Genomic DNA, 21,831 nt, shown 5'->3' on the forward strand with positions numbered 1-21,831 from the left:
AGGAGCTCTGGAAAGAAATCTCTCATGATATGTGCTTCTGAGTATTAGATGTGAATGTAATCTGAAATATTTTGTCTTTTGTCATTAGCTGTTGCTTTTCCTGGTTGTTTGTCAGAGATGTATTGCACTTGTTATTTGTCTGGTTCCCTCTCTATTTTTATTCTCTAAATTGGTTGCTGCATTCGAAGGGATTTTGTTGCTTTTTTTTCCCCTGGACCAGTACCTATTACTGTCTATTTTGTGTGCAATCCAGGGAAAAGATGTTGTAGCCTGTTCTAAATAGACTATGATGTTGAAAAACTATCCTGGAGAATCTGCTGTGTACCTTTCTTATGCTGCAAACATGACTTTAAAAATATGTTTTCACTGCTAAACAAACTACCTTTTTGACTTTTTGTCTAGCTTATTGGTCTCTCTCTGCCTTTTCCATATTTCAAGGCTTTTTTCTGTTTTAGCTTAAAACCGCTATTGAACTGTACACAATATCTAGCAGTTATTTCTGGATGTTTTACATAGCTTGGCCTCTTTCTTGCCAAGAGGAATTTTTGGCTATGTAGCATATTTTGTATCCCCATCCATCCCATCCGGCCCACATAACAGTCTGCTCTGAAACCATAAGCAGCTCGGGAGAAGACGGAGCAGCCATGTGCCTGCTCTAGTTTCTGCCAGTTTCTGGCATCTGGCTGTACCCACTAGCAGGAGAATGGTTCAAGTCACCTTTCCTTGCCTCCTTTTGCACCTTGATCTCTCTCTGAGAGAGATCACTTATGTACTGTGCTTGGAAGTCCACTTATTAATTTTTCAAGAGCTCTCAGCAAGGAAATCCCCCTGTATGTCAGGTGTAAATACCATAAAACAAGAGAAGGATGTTTTGACAAAGTGGGGGTATTTTTTGCAGATTTCCTCTTTAGTGGCTTTTCACTTTAAGATGCGGCAAGTGATAACACTTGGAAGTGTACAGTGATGTGTCACAGATATGAGAACAAAATGTTCTTTTTCAAGACATGAAGCTCTGTTTTTTCTACCCAACTGGTATTTTACCTTCCATTTTGTCCATAAAACCACAGTAAGCATGGACAAACTGAGCAATTTTATCTATGTTATAAAATTGCCTTTTAAATGAAGGAAGGAAGATATTTCAAACACAAAAAACCATGGTATACTAAAATAAAATCAGAATATGGATAGGGTTTACCTGATGTACTTATGAAAATTTTTTTCTGGTGCAATTTTTAAATTTTTCTGATACTCCTTAATAGGATTTTAACTGTATCATTAGCAGAAAAAAAAAGTATTTTCTTGGTATCCCAAAAAAATCCCAACAAAAGCTGCTGTATTAGTTATCAAAAAACCCCCAACACAATGCAAAACAGAATAAGCAAAGGAAGCATAAAAGCACAAGATTTAAAATATGTACTGTAAAGGCTCTTAACAAACGCTTTTTAAAAAATGTGATATTTGGTGAACAATAATTATTTGTAGACAGCAAGTTTCTAGTAATGGAAATTTCCTTTGCCACATTCTTATAGACTCTGTCATGGTAGGGTTCTATGGATGCTTCAGGTACTGCATAGTGTTTGCATCAACAAATTTCTCTCCTTGCTTCTCACAGTGAGAATTGTACCAGTCTTTATTTCTTAAATAGAGAAACCTGAAGTGCTGATTTAACAATTGGAATACATATGTTCCTTTATTGTTATAATGCTAAAGATTATCTCACTTTGCAAGGGTATTTTCCAAGTGTTAATGCTCACTGTTAGAGCATGCTGTGCTTGACTAAGAGCTTGTACATGCTCTGTGTACAGATGTGTTCTGGGAAATCTTGTAGTAGGAGTAGATTACGTGAGTGGCGATGTAAAGCAGAAACAGTGTGTGCTGTTGCTCCACGCAGTGGAGGTCAGCAAAAGAGCACATGTTCTGCAGATAGTGGGACAGAAAGCTACTAAGTGCAGTTTTATAAGTGGACATTTGTGTTGAGTTTTCTTATTTTGACAATACTTATGCTCCAGAGTGGAATGAAAGCAAAAGCATTTCCTGTGCATCTACTCATCTACTCCCCCATCCTTCAAGTCAATCTAAATACTTCAGTTTGATAAAATCAGCATATTTAATTATGTTTTAACTGATTGTTATATTTCCTAGTCTAATTGAATCACATTTCACCAAATATTAATCAAATGACACCATTTTTTTAAATTAAAAAATATTCAATTTAGAATAGGCTAAGATGAAATATTTGGGCTTTATCACAATGCTTTTTTTAAGTTTTCCATTTGTAATTGATTTTTGTCAAGCGTAATGCACTTCTGTGAAAGATTTTAGTTTTTATGAAGTCAAATGTCCTAGTACTATACAAGATCTAGGCTGTTAGTACTACCAAAGATCTGATAGATTGCTTTACTCTCATCTTGTAATAGGTTTGCTACATTTAGCTTATGATTTTGGATTATTGAGTCAGTCAATGGGATTGCAGCCTTTGCTAACCTTATTGCCCATGTTGATTATTTTGCCTGATAAAAGTAGAGGTAAGCAAAAAAATTCCATTGTGTAACTTACGATTAACAAGTTTAGATGGTAATATTGGCTTGCACTTCTCAGGAGATGTCACATTCTCTTCATCTGTTACATACTCAAAATTAATAATAAACATCATTGCTACTCCCTCTTGATTTTTCACTGGAATTATGTGGGTGTTGCAAATGAAGGTAGATCCTGCAGATGGATTAAAAAAAAGAGAAAGAAATATATAAATGGAAGGAAACATAATTTTTTTTTACTTCAGTAAGTCTAGTTACACCAACAGACAGTGAGGGGTATTTATTTGAATTCAATAATTGAGCATCAAACATATTATTCTTTAATTTAAACAGTAGTGTTTTCATAGAAAGAAATATCACTGTTAATGATTTCTTGGAGCCTTACCTTTACCAAAAGGTGTCTCCTTTGAAATGTCAATTCTACTTTTTGGTTTCTTTTGTTCACTGGAAATGCCTTTATAGATGGACTTGTAATATGGAGACATTTAACATCAAAAGTAGAAAAGTGAACACTGTTCCAACCCCAGTCCTTGTGAAGAAAGCAGAACCTGATTCTTCTAAATGTTGAACGTTCTTCAGGCATTTGGTTCTATTACACAGGATGAGTCATGCATTAAGTATTTATGGATGTAAATATACCACTATTCTTATTTTAGCTCTCAGTCTTTTGTGGACTTTGGGGAAATGTTTAGGTTTGTGTTAAAAATTTTATTTGTTAGTTGTTTTATACTTCATCACAAAAATCTTCTAAACTAGTAATTTTCAATAATTTTCAGAAGGGTATGACTTAAGTGTTATATACAATTTGAAGTCTGAATTTGAAAATACCCTAGCTTTCACATGTATGAAGCATACTCTGCCTATGCTAAAAGTAATAGAGAGTGTAAACTTTCCATACTTCTGGTACCCAGAATGTTCTTGTTTAAAAACCTAATTACAGATTTAAGGAGTTCTTTGTGTTAATTCTTTCATTATGGCTTTAGAAGTTTCATTTGACAAGGTTATTAGTTTGGATTTAATTCTTTCTATTAATGTTACGGAACACAGTGGTTCCAAAATAATGTGATTGCTGTAAGCAATGCAATAATGTGCTAAAAACTTCATGCAGACACAACTGTGAGACGGGGTGTTTCCATGATAACTAGGGACTGGTTTAATGTACATCATCTGCAATTTAGGCACTCAAATGCAGTAATCACTGAAACTTGACAGCCTGTGCAGTTTGACATAAACTGATCTTGATCTAGATTGTTCAAGAGTATTTTTTTTTGTTTGTTTGTTTCCATTGAGGAGAGAGATAGTACAATTTATATCATTACAACCAAGACCAGATTCTGGCCTCTAATATTTAATGTAGTACTTGTTATAATGTGGTATATATGGCAATTCGAGTTATGTATAAAATTGACATGCTGGCCTTTCAAGCTTTGCAGCTGTAACTTTTATCCATTTAATAAAACAGTTAAGCTGTGGCACTTGCCACAGTTTCCATGGTTACAAGCTCACTGTCTTTAGTAAACAGAAAATAAGCAATTTAAGACTGTTCCATGAGAGCTAAAAATAGAAGTGCTGCAGGCCAACCATTGCAACATAGACTGGTTAAACAGAGGGGCCGGAGAGAATTCAGAATAATCTTTGTGGTTTTAGCTAACAAATAAAATGCATACTGAGTTCAAAAAGTCAAAATTTTATTTATTGATTTGCTTGGAAGGAAATAATAATGGACAGTATTGACATGAAGATTTATAGGCTGAGCAGGTATCCCCCAATATCTGGAAGTGGGGCTTGTCTGAAGCATGCAGGGCTTTGAATAACACTACAGTGGATCAAAGGTTTGTCAGTATTTGCAAAGGAGGATGATGAGGACACATCTTTAAAAGCTTGTCTGCTTTTGAAGGCAAGGGTGTTTCAGCTTTTGAAATGCTTCCCACAGTGCTAAGTAATGACGCTATTTCCCATTTGTGTAGAACATTCCTCCCTCAAGAATTTACAAACCTCATTTGTACTGGAGCTAGGGATTTGCATCTCTGGGGAGATGCAGGAGTTGTTTAACAGTCCACAGCTTAAGAACATGGCAAAAAGAGCAGATGATTGAAAATACAAACTTTATGTAGAAATATTTCAGGAACAAAAAATAGGAAAGGTTCATGTGTGGTTTAATTTAGCATGATTCCTTTGAAGACCAAATACACCACTAGTCAAGTCCACTGTAGTTCATTAGTCTGAATTTTTCCAAGAAATCCAGGATTTTTAAGAGGAAAGGAATATCTACTTTTTTTGTAATACTGAAAGTGGAATGCTGCAAGTTAATCAAAATATAATGACAGTTGCAGTCACTGTTCATGACATTGTTAGGGTTTTCCTTAAGTACAGACACTGATATCTTCTATACACTTCTCAGTACCTAACTCTATTGAAGGGACAGTAAGGAAATACAAAATTCAAAATAGCAAGGAATACTCTAGTATGATTTAAAAAGAAGAGATGGGTACAAAGAAATAACATTGTCAAATTCAAAAGATAAGCTTTGGGTTGTTACAGTTGATAGCAATAAAGAAATAGCAAGAAGCTTGTTTGCAAACAATCTTACATAGTATTTGCATGCTGGCATCCCACTGCTCTTCATTGCACTCAGCATGTTTTTCCTGTTTTGTCTCTATGCTGAATATTTCAAAAGTAAGACATGCTTCCAATGAGCAATAAAAATGGTAATGTAGTTCTGGAATTTGCATTTCTTATCTAACAGCACCGGGCAAGTGGATGATTTAATGAGAGCAACAAAGAAAATAATACCTTTATAAATAATAAATTCAATAGCCAGCAATATATCTGAATTTTCTCATGATTACTACTGAGGAGTAATCATGAAATATACCTGGTTTGCTCTCTTGTTATCATCATTGGAGATGACAGAGGACAAGTTGGGCATTTTCTTGTCAGCTTGAATTCCATGGTTATAGGGACTTGCTTTCTTTTATTTATAACTTTGTAAAGCCCACTGTTTCATCTTGTTAAATTAGTAGAAAAATATCTATATGGGAAGAACAGATTTCAGTCCTCTATTTGCTTTGTGGATATGATGTACAATTCCATGGGGATGTATTCAATAGTATGATTTCACAAGATCACAGAGCCTTGTGTGAAACAAGTAACTGGTAAAATACACACACAAGTGACAATAATTATTTAAGAAGTAACGAATTAGGGTATAGGAGGGTTATATAAGGATCTATCGCACCACTTGAGCAATTCTGATGAAGGAAAACCTATTTATCTTTCTGTCTGCATAGTGTTTAAAGCTGACTTGCTTCAAAAGATCAGTACAAGGCAGGCACATCAAGCCAATTCATCTGGTTCATAAACATTATTTACCTTTCCAGTGATTTTGTATGGATTTGATTTTTGGGCAGATTTTTGGGCAGATTTTTATCAGAGTGCATTCATTTATTAGAATTGTGGTAGTTCCACTTATAAACAATTTGCAGAAGACAATGCAGCTAATACAACGGTGAAGACACTCCAAATTCTCATAGGAAAAACTCTGACAAATAAACTTTGAAAAATGACAAATCCCAAACAACTAATTTGATTCAGCCTTCCTGGGAACAAAATCTTCACAGGCCATTTTATATACCAAGCTCAAAGGATCCCTGAAAAATGAGGCATTTAGATAAGTGTCCTAATTCTGCAGAATTGCCATGGTTCACACAACAAGAAGCTTTCAAAATTCATCATGATTCTACAGGATGGCTCTGGAACCCTCTTGCCCTGAATGGGTTTTACACTGGCTATCTGCGTTTCACCATATAAAAATTTAGGCTCCTGCACTCAGTACAGATTTGAGGACAGTCTTCAGAAGGTGGAGACTGGTTTCAATGTATTTTGGAACCAATCTTGGCTCCCTGTGCCAAAGAATTTATGACTTCTCAGATATTTTTTGTTACTAGAGCTGCTGTGGACAACCAACTAAGGCTATAGAAATAAAAATATTGAATGTGTCCCCTGCATGCATGTAGAAATTTCTGCGCAGAGTAATCTCATACACAAGTTTCCTAGGATTGTGATAATTTTTTACTTCTATGACCTACAAGTAGTACAGTGTAGGTATCTCTCCAATCCATAGCCATTTCTGCTCATTTAAAACTGAAGATAACAAATAATAAATTAAAATATAACAAAGAAAGAGCCAACAACAGCTTGCCTACTTGAACAAGACCAAAGACAGTAAAAAAAATAAAGGCAGAGATACTCTGCATTTTCAAATCTCAACCACCCTGTTTGCTGTTTGCAGACAGCTCTGGCTCTGAATGAAACATATCTGCAGTACCACAATTTTATGGTAATACAGGGACAAGAGAAAGATGCTGGATATTCTTTGCACTTTTATAAAATAATCACTATTTTCATTTTGGAAATAAATACCCTCCACTTCCCTCAATGGGATTCTCACTTTGTCATCAAAACAAATGCTCAGAATGCCTTTTCTCAGAGGGATAAACTTAAAACTACCAATTATGGTAGAAATGCAATTAAATATATTTCATATTCTATTGTATACTCAGCTTCATCCTAATTCTATCACCATTTTACTGAAATGGGGCACAGAAAAGTCCCCACAGTTCCCATTTTGTTAGCAATGAAGTGAAATATTGTTTTCATAGATTCTTTTTTGACTAGTTACTGTGAAATTATTAGAGTGTGATCACTATTATAACACATAGAAACTTATTATTGCTCTGTTAAGCAAGAGTTGACTTCTGTAAATGCAAAGAATGCTATGCATTCCAAAACATAACCAATCTTATCTTGTTATCCTATGTCCGTGTTTATAGCCTTATTTGTCCTTTCATCATAGCATGGCTCATGGGGATTGTCCAATGTTAATAAGAACTTCTCTGGGGAAAGAAAAGAGAGCTAATCAGAGGGAGAATTAACATGGAAGATCAGAAAACTTTTTCCATCTTTGCCTGTTCATCATGTAATCTTCATCTTTGGGATGAGGAGCCAAAGCGTGGCTTTCTACTGACTCCTAAACTTCACAAATTCAATATCATCTTCCTTCTTAATGGCCAAAACCCCCCATCACTTTCTACTTTTTTCAGTGAGGGAATGGTCTTGGAAAGGTGTAATACTTTTCTCAGCAGAACATAAAGCAAATTTAATGAAATTAAATTTATGTGCTAGTCTTGGAAAAGGAGATACTGTCCTGCTTTTTGAAGACATTCAGGAAGGCTGTGATGGGGAGCTTTACTCACCATGCTCAGCAGACAAGTAGTAACAAGACCCTTAGGACCATATGAAATACAGTTAATGAAAGTCTTGTTCTCTGGTCTGAACTGCTGTTTATAATCCATTTTATCACTAAATGCTGGACATAGACATGCTTTTAATATGGAGCGACGAAGAGTCACAGGAACTGTGAGATAGAGGAATTACTTGGAAAGCAACATGGGAAAAGGGGATATCTTGTGAAATAAAGCTGCTGCTTGCACAGAGCTGCTAAGACTTTCACATTCCTAAGAATTGGGAGAATATTTATATTCTATACAGCTTTGTGTGAGATGCAATTCTGGCTTTATTCCCTGATGTTCCATAGCTACTTTCAGCCAAACTTGAAAAAAATGAATAGAAGCCAAAACCTTTGTTTTTCCTATGTGTTGTCAAGCTTCTAGTAACAAAATTTTAAAAACTTGTTTTAGAAAACAAATACTGTGAAGGGTGCAGAAGAATGACACCTGAAATTGACTGGTTGTAATTTATTAATGAGACCAGTATAGCAAAGCATTTTGTATTCTTGAAAGGTTACAGACCAAGAAAAAGAAATTGAAAGAAAAACAGTGCCCAGGGAATATCTGTTCTGCTTTGTGTGGTTTTTGTGACTTCTCTGTGAAGAAAGTCCTTTCTTTTATGCTTAAAATTCAGAAGCCTATTTACCCCCACTTTGAAGTCCACTCTAAGCAAACACTGTGTTAGGTGATGTTTAGTTGGCATTTAGGGACAATTGCAGCGGGGATGTCTATTGAATATTCAAGAAAAGCCAGTTTGTCAAATAATGAGGCATGATGTGTATTGTGATGTGGGGACTCAACATGACAAATCAAGAACTGAAAATCCAATTATTTCTGTTTCTATTCAAGCATAAGCCAGGAACAATGCCGTATGTCATAAGGAATATTGTTTTGAACAGTACAAAGTTTTACATTCTTTTTAAAATCGTGCTAAGAAGTCTATTCCTGTAATGCTGTGTTGGAAAAAGTCATGAAAAATTTCACATGGTTTTATGCTAAAGGGCTCCTTTAGCTGCAAATACCTTTGCAAACCTATTTTTCTGTTAACTAAAACTAAGATTTATTAACAGATTTTCACAGCTTAGTCTTCTTGTTTATACAATACAAATGAGTGGAAGAAGGACTGAATCTGCCCTGAGAATATTTCCCAGCACTTTGTGATGTAGAACAATGTCTCTGGAGACAGATACCACATAATTACATAATCAATTCAGTAACAACCCCATGAAAAAGATATTGGACAAATGCTTTTGTCTGTTTGTACCTGCAGCTTTTTGCATCTTCACAATTGGTGTAATTTATTCAGACCTTTGGCGACATCTGATATGTAAATACTCTATTTAAATTTCATCACAACTTTGACTTATAGGAAAGAATTACCTTTGGATGTTCCTTTCTTTCTTGCCCTGGATTTGTTATGTAGCTGCACACATAAGGAATAGGAGAAAACTTGATGTAAAGACTAAAGATGATTAGCCACAAAAAAAGCATCTATTCTGGGAATTCCAGTCTGCATTGCAATTGTTGCCTGTTGCTGCCCTTCAATTGGTAGTACTGGTACAATGGCGGTACTGGAATATGTATGTATATATATATATATATATATATTACTGGTATGTATATATATATTTATACTGATATAATTTTACTTTCTTCTAAAGGTGTTAAGACTGAAACATGAAAAGGATTTTAATCAAACCAGCATTAAAAATGAATGAAGAAATTAAGGATAACTCAAAGAAACTCTTGATTCCATTTTCACAATTGAATTAGTAGATAGCAGCCCCATACTATTAAACTGTGTCTCATAAATTTCCATACAGAACTCTGGGCAATGGGTTATACAATTCTCTTTATCTTTCACCTGTATCTTCTGAGCTGTATGTCACCATTTTCCAATTCCATCTGACTGAAAATGAGCCACTGTGAGTAGCAAGGATGGGAAATTCACATGCTTCCTATATCTGTGTGATTGTCTATTCTGAAAGATTCAATGCGGAGAACAATTAAAAATAGATGTTAAATTGAAACGTATTATATCCCTTTTCAATTGAATAGCTATGTTTAAGGGGAATGGGTAGAGACAAGAAGAATGTATTTGGCTGACATTTATTAGGGACCTTACAGTGATTAAATGAGACCTACTTCCTTTGACATTTCACACCACCCTCCTTAGCAAATATTCATTCTGTCACTGAAATTGTTGCTGATACTAAGATTTGATTTATAGGACCATTTAGGTTTTGTAAGGTATTAACTTACACTGTTTAAAGGTGAGGGAAGAATTGTTAAAGTAACAAACTAAGAAAAAAATTGCCTTCTGGAAATTGTGGACACATTCATTACCGGACTGGCAAATATGAATATCACATTTGCTCTCCTTTTAATCCCATTTGCAATATAATCAAATTGGCAGATAAATACTGTTCAAATGCTCATTCCAGAATTTCTTAGGCTACTGCATTGCTAAAATTATTGCTAATATCCTAATTATAATATCTACACCTACACTAATAAGCTATGCTGATTAATTGAAATGTTGAAAACATTTTGCGTGGGAGGAAAATTTCCTGCTTTGTTGTTTAAGCATCTATAAACATGTACAGAAGATACAGAGCGGTTAAATATTTGGCAAGGAAAGAAAAATGAAATTAAGTGAAAAATACACAAGTAGCGACATATTCGTAAAGAAAAGACCAATAAAAAAAGCATAGAGTGAAAAATGTTGAAAATTGTACATGGAGTGTAAAGATTGTTTTAGGTTCCAGGCTGCCTGTAGAATAATTCTATTGAAACCACAGCTGGGCCAGAAATTGCAAGATAGGTTTTCTTCTTTCTGACTCTGCTCACCTTAAAACTATATTTGAGTTTTGTCAGAGGGGTGTTGTCAGGAGCACAGACTGAAGTCAGGAGGCCTGGTTCTGACAGTCTTGAACAGTCAAGCTGATCTTTCTCAGAGGTACATTCTTTGTACACACGTGGGGGGGGTGGGGGGGCAGAGTGGGGGGGAAACTGGATCTGAAATAGTTTTCTGGATGAGTTCTTATTACTGGAAGTTTGGAAAGATGGCATGCAAAAACATGAGCATTACTTGGAGTCTTCCAGGCCCTAAACTTAGTCTAAAATGTCTTACATGTCTTTTTTTTCCAGAAGTGTGTAGCAAATAATGTTCTGAAAAGCAATGTCTCTGAGTTGTTAATGGGGATATTTCTGTCTCGGCATATGCACGTGAACATTTTGGGCCCAGATCCTTGCACCTGTGTAAGGTTTCTGAGTGCACTGCACACTGTATTACCTGATGCTAAGAAGTCAAACATGGAAGGTCAGGGCAGACTGCACCAAGGGGTACAGCTATAAAAAGAACTTAATTATTAAGCCTGTAAACCCTTTGCAAATCAGTTGTAGAATAACTGAGGAAGATTTTTCATTCTTTTGTGTTGTATATGTTGCAGACTATGTGAGAGAGGTAAATCCAAGGCTTCTTGTCTTATTTGCTTAGTATAAATGCTTCTTTTGCAGACACTTGCAGTATAGTTATAGTGAATGTGTATACTACATTTGATGAATTTCACAACTGAAGATTTTAACAGGGAAATATTGCAAACAGTGCTATTTTAGAAAGAAAGAAACTGAAATATTTCACTGAAAATTTTTCAAAATTAATTATTGATTCTTTTTAAAGGATAATATTAAAAAGTGATTTTTTTTCTACATCACACATGATTCCTGTGAGAGAATTTTTTTTAAATGTACATGTTACTGAAAATATATTAAAAAGTAATTTTCAGGATTAACAGTGAAGAGCAAATCTTGTTTGCTCAACTGTGTGATACACCTGAACTGAAGTATTTTTAAAAGAAGAGATTTTTTTTTAGATACTACAATGTGGATATATTTGACTAGAGTTTTCTGTCTATTAGCAAAAGACAACTCAGAATGTAATATCTTAAAACATAAATCATCCCAATGTGGGACAGGAATAAAAAATTACCAAAGTCCAACGTCATTGGACTTTGGTCAGTACCACGTGAGAAGGGTCAGTGATGAAAGTTCAGATTCCTCTCTAAATTTGAAGTGGTAGGTTGAAAAAAGCATAATAACTTGGCACAAATAAAAATAATGCAGCACTATGTTTTTAGTGGTACCAACAGGCATTTATATTAGTTTAAGCAATTTTCAATAATTTTTCAGTCTTTGTCAAGACAGAGAATTTTATTTAGGGAAGGTCACAGTAGCAATTGCATTAATTCAGCAGAATTATGTGCAATTAAAATAGGTTTGAAAACAACTGTGTTTCATTATGAAAATGCTTTGATTTCTTTTTCATTTACATTTTCAGTAAGATTATTTAAAGCATTGTACCAAACAAATACCAGAGGTATAGTTCAAGGTGAAAAACATTGGTAGGACACATTTTCTCTCACATTTTTCAACAGAAAAATAAAGAATTGCAGAATCCCAATGTCTGTTTAAATACATTTTGTGAAAATTTCAAATTTAAATGTACCTTAAACATTAATCTTTGCAAAAAACAATGAGGTGAGAAATAATGTTTCCAATATCTTATTTTTAGTTAGTTGGCCAAGAGTTAGCAAATATTTAATTACGTGTGCTAAAATTAAAGATGTGCTTTTTCTTTACTTTTCCCTCCTCAATTTTTCTCTATTTCCACCTCTCTAGTTCTTTTTTTCCTCCTAGATATTCTTTTCTAAACCCTCATTAAAAGCTATGCACCTCTGGGCATTCAACTGAGAAATGTCTTATTATGTTCATGAGAAAAGGGACTTGAGGTTTGTTGAATATTGCCCACCTTGCAGAAAATGTGCAGACTAAGATATTTTTTTTTAAAGTAACCTCATTTATTTTCCCAAATTAAGCTACATAAACTATTTTAAGAACTAACTGAATAACCTTATAAAGCAGAATGGAATAGAAAAAAAACCAAACAAAACCAACACCAAACCACAAAATGAAACCCACAAAACCCCCCTCCTGAACTCCATTTTTGTAATTTGTTTCATTTATTCAAGGTATTGGTCCAGAATACAATGTGAAGTAAAAGAGTGATCCAGATTCTGTCCTCACTGACACTCTGCCATTTTAGGGAGAGTATGGGATTTTTTTGTGATACAGTTATTAAAATACATTAAAAAGAAGAAGTCATTAAATGGTCATATAGTATGAATGGTGATACAGAAAAACAGATCAACAGCAGGTCCCCTGAGGCAAAAGGGAAATGCTGTCATTTATGCAAATTTTCACAAGTGCAATGTACAGTCAGTTCCATTGGCCAAGTGGAAGGGTACCATTTTCTAAATATGGGTGTTTTTCTTATTGAAATCATACCCCTAGAAACCATACTCATGGAAACATATCTTTCCTGATATTTTCTAAGTAAATTGATCATGAGTAGCTTGAAATACACAACCCCAAACTTGTAGGAAAAAAAAAATTCGTATACAGGACTAGATTAAAAGTCATTGTGTACCTTACAGTGCATTACTCTAATCCAGAACAATGTATCTACAGGGAAGAATGGCCAGACACAAAATGAGGGATTCTTGTTGAATGCAGTAACTATTATAAAGTCTTAATAACAGGGACAATAATGTAGAAACCCTCTTCAGTGGGAAAGTGAGCCCTGAAAACTGGTGGAAGTAGTCAAGCTACTTGGATCATAAAACAAATGGCTGTAATCTCCCAGGACAAAAAAAAGTTGTGGTATTTGGGAGTTCTTTTCAACACAAAATCATGGGATTTTGAATGCATATTAATAAATGTGGTGGGAGGTCTATGTACAGAAGGTTTGTCAAACACACCAGCAAAATATTAAACTTCTTGTAAAAAAGAAAAAGAACCTGCTTCCTGGTGCAAAATTTCCAAGGCAAACATAATGTGTTTTTAATTCAAGTTCTCATTAGAACTGATAAATATGAATAACTTACTGGACTAGAAATTCACAGCTGCCCTAGGGGTGGTTTTCATGACCTGATTGCAATCAGTTTAGACAAACAAAGAACAATCCCAAGCAGCAAAACAGTGGTCCTTCTAAATGGGTAGTTTTCTATGATTGAGAAAAATGTAAGCAGAAATAATTGGGAGGAGAAGTCAGACAAATACATGAATGAAAAACTGCAATTCTTAATGAGAATGTTAAATAACCAAAGAGTAGCAGTTCAAAGCTGCTGAAGCTCTTAGCAAGTCCATCTGCACTGAGTGCAAAAGTAAGGGTGACATATAGGGATTAAACGCTATATAGTGAATGGAGAATAGAGGAAGTAAAGACACAGCTGTGGAAACTGAGATGTATGGAATACCTCAAGTGACGACTAAGGAGACTAATGAGAGTATGTGAATACTCTCATTAGTGAATACAAGAAGCAAAAAAATAGCTCCAGTAATAGGAAGAAATTCTTTACTGAGTGTACTGAGGTTCTGTAACAGGTTGCCCAGAGAAGCTGTGGGTGGCCCATCCCTGGGGTGTTCAAGGCCAGGCTGGATGGGGCTCTGAGTAACCTGTTCTAGTGGAAGGTACCCCTGCCCATGTCAGGGGGATTGGAAGGAGAAGTTCTCTAAGGTCCTTTCCAACCCAAGCCTTTCTATGCATTTATGATTGTGCCAACATCCATAACAGGGATACTGTGGGAATGAAATGACTATATGGTAGTGAGACTGACATCAGTAGTAAGCAACAAAAGGAAACCTGTGAAGTTAGATTAATTTAAGAAAGAATACCTGATGGGAATGTAATTAATGTCACTCAGTGAGGTAATGCAGACATTATTAATGGACAAGAAATCTCATTTTATATTTATATTCTTTGTCTAAAAACCCCTACCAAGTAGTCATTACAGACATATGCATTTGTAAGGTAGTCTACTGATTTTTATGCAATATTCTAATAAAGTAATAGAACTATAATTGTAAAATAGCTCATTACATGATTTACAAATTGTCTGAGAGCTTCTGAAAAGTCATTAATGGAGAATGACAATTCAGAGCCAGTTTCTAGTGAAAGTCCACAGAAATGACCACAGTAGCATTAATTTGCTTTGAAAAGATCTGAAGAAAATATAAAATCCTTCTATGAAATGCATGGATGCTTCATAAACCAGTTGTGAAGTGGCTAATGATGTGCTAATGAGTCAAAATAGAAGCATTTAAGTTATTCTGTAAGTGGGACATAAAATGCAAAATATGTGATAGGAAATGGTAGATTTAATCAGACAGTTAAAGAACCACGGCATGTAGGCTGTAACGAAAAAAGATAGCTATAGCCTGGAATGTACTGTCTCACAAAGGAAATAATAGCATAATATGTAAGAATGGTGAACAGAGACTGAATAAAGAAATACAGTAAGAAGTCAACCTTTCCCTATATATATGGCATTTGGGGGACTAAAACTGGATTGCTGCATGCATTTTCTGGCATCTGAATTCTTGAAGTCCATTGAAAAATGGAAGGGGATATAAAAACGACCAGAGGAATACCATTCTTCGGAATGGTGCCATTAACATCTTTGTTGTTTAGTGAAAAGTGGTTGGAGAAGTGACTTGCATTACAATCAGTAGCTTCGTGGAAGGAGTGCTGAATACTGAAGAGCTGTTGAGTCTAGCAGAAAGAGCCTGAATATCTAGAAGTTAAAGCAGATAGTTCAGGCTGTATCCTTTGGATACAGAGGATCAGAGGAAGCAGTGGTTATCCCTCTCTGTGTTTTTAAATCAAGACTGGAAGAAACAGAAAAGTCCTTTTATTAAAAAAAAGCACCTATGTAACATTCATCTTCATAAAGTTCTAATGTTTCTTCTCAATATCTCATTTCAATCAAGGAGGAATTTAGTGCTTCCTGTCTCAATTTTGCTCTGAATACACAGTGCTCCACAAACCAAGATGCTGCCTGTCCTTCCTGTACTTAAAATTAAGATTTCATATGCTCTCACAAGTCAATTGATAAATATTCAAAAGCTGTTCATGATTTTGTCAGATTTCAGTGTTCTGATCAAAGTAAGGCTGGAATCCCGGTGGAAGCAAGGCCAAGTGGCATGGGAAGAATACAGAGAATACACTTGCCACTGTAGGGAGATATTTTGTGTGGTCAAACCTCAATTGGAGCTGACAATCCTGATATGTCCCTTTCTAAGCAGCATTCTATGATTCAATGATTCCATGGGATCCCATTCGAGCATGTTTTGGCACATCCATTTGTAATTGTGGTGTAGCAGTGGATTAAATTCACAAAGCACGATTCCTACCTAATCTCTTCCTCTCTCCTGCTGATGGACATAGCAGCAGATGGCTGTGGATGCACATGCCTGTTTTTCACGCAGATGTATCAGCAGTGCTAAGTCAGTACTCTCCAGGGCAATGTGTGTTGAGGTGCTGTGCCTGTTTTTCTTATTCTCTCCTCATCAGCAAAGGACAGCAGCCCCCAACATTGACCCTCCCAATAATGGTTGCTGGAGAATGTATTTGATTGTCTGGGCTGCATTCATTGCTCAAATGGCAGTTTCCTGTCTCCTTTAGGAAAAAGGCACAGGACAGATGGTGATGCAGGGTGAAAGCACTCCCAGTGCAAAATCATTATCATTAACTACATCCCCCCACAAATAATACATATTTATCTGTCAAAATGAAATCTCCCTTGTGAAATGTTAGACCTTTCCTTTGCAATAATTCTTTTAGAATAAAAGCTCTTTTTATCTACTAACAACTCCTCTTGATTAACTAAGAGGGTAACTGCTCCTGGACATGGCAGTGGAATTTATTCTTTATTTTTGAAAGCAAATCCAGCTTAACATCCCCTAACCTTCACAGAAAGCTCATGTTCTTAGGTTGGAATCATGCCCTTAGTACTTGATGGCTTCACATGATGTCCTGACTACCCATATGTATGTCCATCTGTTAGGCTGGCATGGTGCCCTCCCACAAGTTGCTGGACTTTGGCCCTAGGACACGGCTGAAGACTGAATGCTTACTTAAAAACTTATGTGACTTCCTGTCTGTGTGGGTGTGTTCGTGAGTGTGTGTGTGTGTGTGTGTGTGTGTGTGTGCTGTAACCCTCCTGCTTCTAATGGACAGGATGGAAGGCATTTGCCTAATTTGCTTCAGGCAAAACAGTCTAAATGTAACCCAGAAGACCTTTAGATAGGGGTGTTTTTGATAGAAAAATGGTAAGCAATTCCATGGAGTGGGTTGGATTTTCCAAGATGGGTATGTAAATCTAAACAGTTTACTAGCAAAGCATTACTTTTTCTTAGGAAGAAATGCAAGTCCTACAGACGGAAAAATAAAGTCAGTGGTAAATTGTAATTTTGAGACAGACCCTTAACAGACACAAGAATGAAGTTTTCACGTGATAAACACTAAATGGAGGTGGGTTTAGAAAGGTACCCATCCTGAAAGAGCCAGAATTTTGAAAGTTTTCACAAAGTGTTTCATCTTGCTTATCAAGTTTTTATTTTGCCAGCTTTGTTTCACAAGTTGAAAAATTGTGCTTTTCTTATCAACTGCTTCTGGGTGGCATCTAGTTCACAGCACACATCCAGGCTCAATCCACATAATGAAAATGTGCAATTCCAAAGTCCTGTCTCTGCAAACCCTACAGCTATTGACTCAGGCTCTCCTCCATGAAGTGCTCTGCCTGCTGTATTTCCTTTCTATCACATATGCATGCCTCCTAAGAGATCCTATTAAGCTGCAGATCCCTTAGCATCTTTTGTCAAATTTACTACACAGCACAGACAGTTTTGACTTCTGATTTACTACTGGGACAACAGAGAAGAGGAAAGGAAAAATATAGATGCTGCAGAGGATTTTCTGGGGCAAAATCACTGAAACCCAAATGAATATTTTTGCAAATGAATACTGTTTTTCCTGAAATATATTTTCGAATGTTTCCTGGAAGATGAAACTTTAGTTACTGCTGACAGAAAGACTGTGCTCTGCGTCATATACTCCTGTGGGAGGCTATGGCACATTCACCCCACTCACAAACCTTTCTGTGGGAAAATGAGTGAATAAGACTCAGAGTTTAAGGTCTTTTGTTTGTCATCTTGACTTTCAGCTTCCTGTAACAGTCCATCAGCCTTCCCTGGACATCTGTTTCAAATGCCTTACAGTAACTTGCTTAAGACATAACATGCTTCAGGTACAGTGCAAAACAGAATTCATAATACTAAATGATGCAGTGTTCACAGCCATAATCCACTCTTGTCAAACTGCATGTTCCATGTGCTGGTTCTTAAGACAACTTTAATAGTTTGTTTAGGTATCTGTATGAGGAATGAATTCTGCTTATAACTTTGTTCTATTTCTAATGGGCTAATATGTAATGAAATCCTGGCTAATAATCAGAATAAAAAAGGTTGATGCTAAGTCATCATGTATCCAGTCTTGAAAATAGCCTTTTAGCAGAAACCTACCAAATATAAGTCAATGCATATTTATTGCATAATAATCTATTTGCTGAATTTAAACTTTGCTGATTTGGAAGTTTAATAACTCTAGACATTGGTTATCTTTCAGCTTGTTGAAATGACAACCCTTAGCAACTGAGCAATGCTTACTAGTATTTTCCAAGCATCTCCACTTAAGATTTGCTTCTTCTAATGAACTTCATAAAAAGTAGGGATGTTTGACTTACATGTAACTACTTAACTCATGTAATTTGGTGCCTGGCAATTTTAAGGACTTGAGTGTCCTTAAAAAGGACACCTGTACAGTGCCCTTTAACTTACACATATTGAAAATATGTACAGCACACACACTATACACAAAACACTGTAAGGTCAAGATTATCTGATGCCATTTATTGTGTAACTGTCCTGTTTTCAGCTGCACTGTTCAGCTTGAATTTTTAGATTGACTTTTTTCTTCCAAAACTCTACCTTTGTGGGAGTTTTGCATAGAATCAGTAAGTTATCAATAATAATAAGAGGCCATTTATGATGAGGAACTGGGAACAAAATTTAACTTCAGGTATTCTGAATTATCTTCTACAGGTTGTGGATGTATCTCAGGGAAACTGGTCTTAATAGGCAATAGTTAAATACCCTATATGAATTACTGAATAATTTATTCATGATATGCAAGAGCAGTTAAAAAGAAAAAAAAAGTAAAATAATAATAAGAAACATGAGTGCAGAAAGTAACAGTCAAAACTTCACCTTGTAGCTTCATCATAACATTAAAATTTAGTAGATGAATTCCAGATTTATTTTCTTAAATGCCTGAGATTATTTTTGTAAGATTTAATGAGTTGCACGGATTTAATGTCCTTTGATTGAGTCACCTTTACCACAAGAAATTAAAATGTGTAAATTGCATTCTCTTCATGTAATTTCTGACAATTTTTAAATGGTCTATTTATTTTAAAGTAATAATTTTTTAATAAACACAATATGCATTTTTCTGTGGGGTGAAACCATTACAGTCTATTGTAAGCTCATCCTTTTCAAATTGCAGTAGATAAATCTGTGGTAATCTCCTTTGCAAGTATGCCATAGAACATGTTATAAATACCACAAGAAGGGCAAAATTTACTGTGCAGTAAAGGTCAAAGTGATAAAACCAATAAAGGGTATAATGAAGCCCATTGGCTGTGATTCAGCTGGACACTTAAGCAGATGACAATTTTTTAGCTTGTGAGAAGTCCCATTGACTTAAGTGTCCTGCTGAATATGTCATCAATTTGGACTTTGTGCAGTACTTTGTTGTTTATCTTTATATTATTTAGATATTACAATTAAATATTAGTTTTGTGCAAATATCTGAAATTACAGTGGCAGAACCGAAGTACTTACTAAGCCCCTTGTGAATATAAGAATTTAATGAAGATTTAAAAAAAAAATTAGGAAAAAAATCCATCCATATAAACATGTAATTTGAAGTCAAATTTGTATTCCTGCCCTGGCTTTTTTCAGCTGTTGAAAAACTTGTAGTTAGGAGTTTGCTCCTCATATTTAATTTTTACTTTCATCAGGCATTGACTTCAGAAAAGGCAGATAAAGATGGGTGAAGCCCTCCCCGTTTTAGGTGCAGCCCCACAGCCTGGTGAGGCTCCGTCTCTGAGGCAGAAGGCTCAAGTGCAGGATGACCTAGAATAAGTATATATACTCTTTTGAAGAAACATTATTTCACATCAGAAAATGCAAGTCCATGTACTTTTTGAGTAGTACAACATTACTCTTCCCATGTTCAAGTTTTTTGTGTGGTCTGGCTAATCTTGTGCTTCTACTGCAATGGACTTCTAAAACTCCTTTTCAACCCTGTGCTGCCATTTGACACCCAAGAAGAGCAGAGAGAATAATTTCACTAAATCATAACCAAAGACGAGGATGAAAGTAGAAATCAATCTTACATGAGAAAAAAGAGTCGGAACACTGCATGTTCTGCAAGCCAGCAGTTCTCAGGCTCAAAAGGAAGTCTAGCAAGCATTACAGATTGAGTTGTCTAGAAAAGTCAATGGAAAAGAAAAGAAAATACTTTCTCTTCCTTGCCAAAGCCCATTGCCTAAACCAAGGTAAGCATTAATCAAAATTAAAGTGTGTCTGCAAAGTAAAAAGTCAGTTCAGATCCAACTCAAAATATATTCTGCTAACCCATCCATTACTCATGTTAGCATGCTGGTTTGCCCAACTCAATTTTTATGCTTTGCTGGAATTTGCTATTACAGATTGATATTAATTTAACAAAAACAATTTGTAGGTTATTATTTTACCGTGTTTAAACTCCCATTAAAAAAATATTTGAGGGGTGGTGCAACAGACCATAGAAATACTTTCATGATATTCATTCCTCCCCCAAAGAATCTGAAAATTATATTATTTGCCCATGAGGCTTCCTTTAAGCGGTAGTAAAATGCATGTAGCAAAAATCCTATTTAGGCACTTGCTGCCATTCCCTTGTTGCTAAATTGTATTTTAAAATAATAATTGTCATGGCAAGGTTTTAATCATCAGTATTTTAGACTATGTTGTATACTTTTTAGTCTTATAAAGTTCTGCCATTGGATGACACCAGTGATAGTATAGAAAGTTCAGTTCACGAGTTTTGTTGCAATGGAAAATAGGTGCCTTGTTTTAATTTGTTACCACCACAAATGATACTTGAAGTGCTATTCTATGTCAAGTTTTGACAAAGACTGAATTTCAGCTCCTTTCAGTGATACTACTGATGTGGAATTACAATTGAATTTTGCCTGTAATGCTTTCCTAAAATAGGAGGTTTTAAGTAGCAAAACTGTGCTACTCCTTGAGTAGCATAAGGCCACAAACAGATAGTGGCATGCAAGAAAGCTTCATTTGTTTCACCTTCTATCTGACTTTTTTGGTAATGGGAATTTATGTCTTTTAATAACAGTGGTATATAACTTTAAAAGTCAAAGTTCATCAGAAGACCAAAAGCAGTAAATGCTGCCCAAAGTGTAGACAAAAGTTACACTAACGAGGGAGGTGATGTGGATGAGTGGAGTGCATCTTTATTTCCATTTGTTGTCTGTCTGAACTACGCTTCTGGAATATGTTTGCAGTTGAAAGGGTACTATAAAATCTTTAAGTTGTTATAAAATTTGGCAGAAACCAAAGACTAGCACTAGAAACGTATACATAAGAAAATGAGGAGCTGGATTACTTGAACAGTCTAAATTAACATATGTAGTACAAAGTAACATATGTGCATATATTGTTGGTGGAAATTTTGAAGACCGATTAAAATTTAAATAAAGGGAATATTTATAAATAACTAATAAAATATAATAGAGATAACTTTATCTAATCATTTACTACATCAGAAATGCGAAGACTAGTATGTAACACTTGAGGACTAATTTTTTTACTATATTGATCTTCAGACCTGTTCCTACAGAAATAGGATATGGGTTATATCTTGATGCAATACTCAGAAGGGAAATCAAGGTAGAAATGCAAAACTTTGCTAAAGGGTGTTAGTATTCTTTCTATTTCACTAATCCTATCCTTTTGCCTGAAAAAAAAATAATGGTTTTTTT

The 21,831-nt window shown here is 35.3% G+C and overlaps 1 protein-coding gene across 1 annotated transcript in view; it reads right to left on the reverse strand.

The window, feature by feature from the left end:
• KCNH7 (potassium voltage-gated channel subfamily H member 7) overlaps window positions 1–21,831 on the reverse strand; it is a gene marked incomplete at both ends in the record, with an annotated part of 202,945 nt that overhangs the window by 78,573 nt on the left and 102,541 nt on the right. The window contains one exon of the mRNA XM_084209730.1: window positions 2,557–2,712. Coding sequence (XP_084065856.1) covers window positions 2,557–2,712 — 156 coding nt within the window. The remainder of the gene's footprint in view (window positions 1–2,556; window positions 2,713–21,831) is intronic.

The sequence above is a fragment of the Fringilla coelebs genome (genome assembly GCF_963513975.1).
Source record: "Fringilla coelebs genome assembly, chromosome: 7".
NCBI classification, from domain to species: Eukaryota; Metazoa; Chordata; class Aves; order Passeriformes; family Fringillidae; genus Fringilla; species Fringilla coelebs.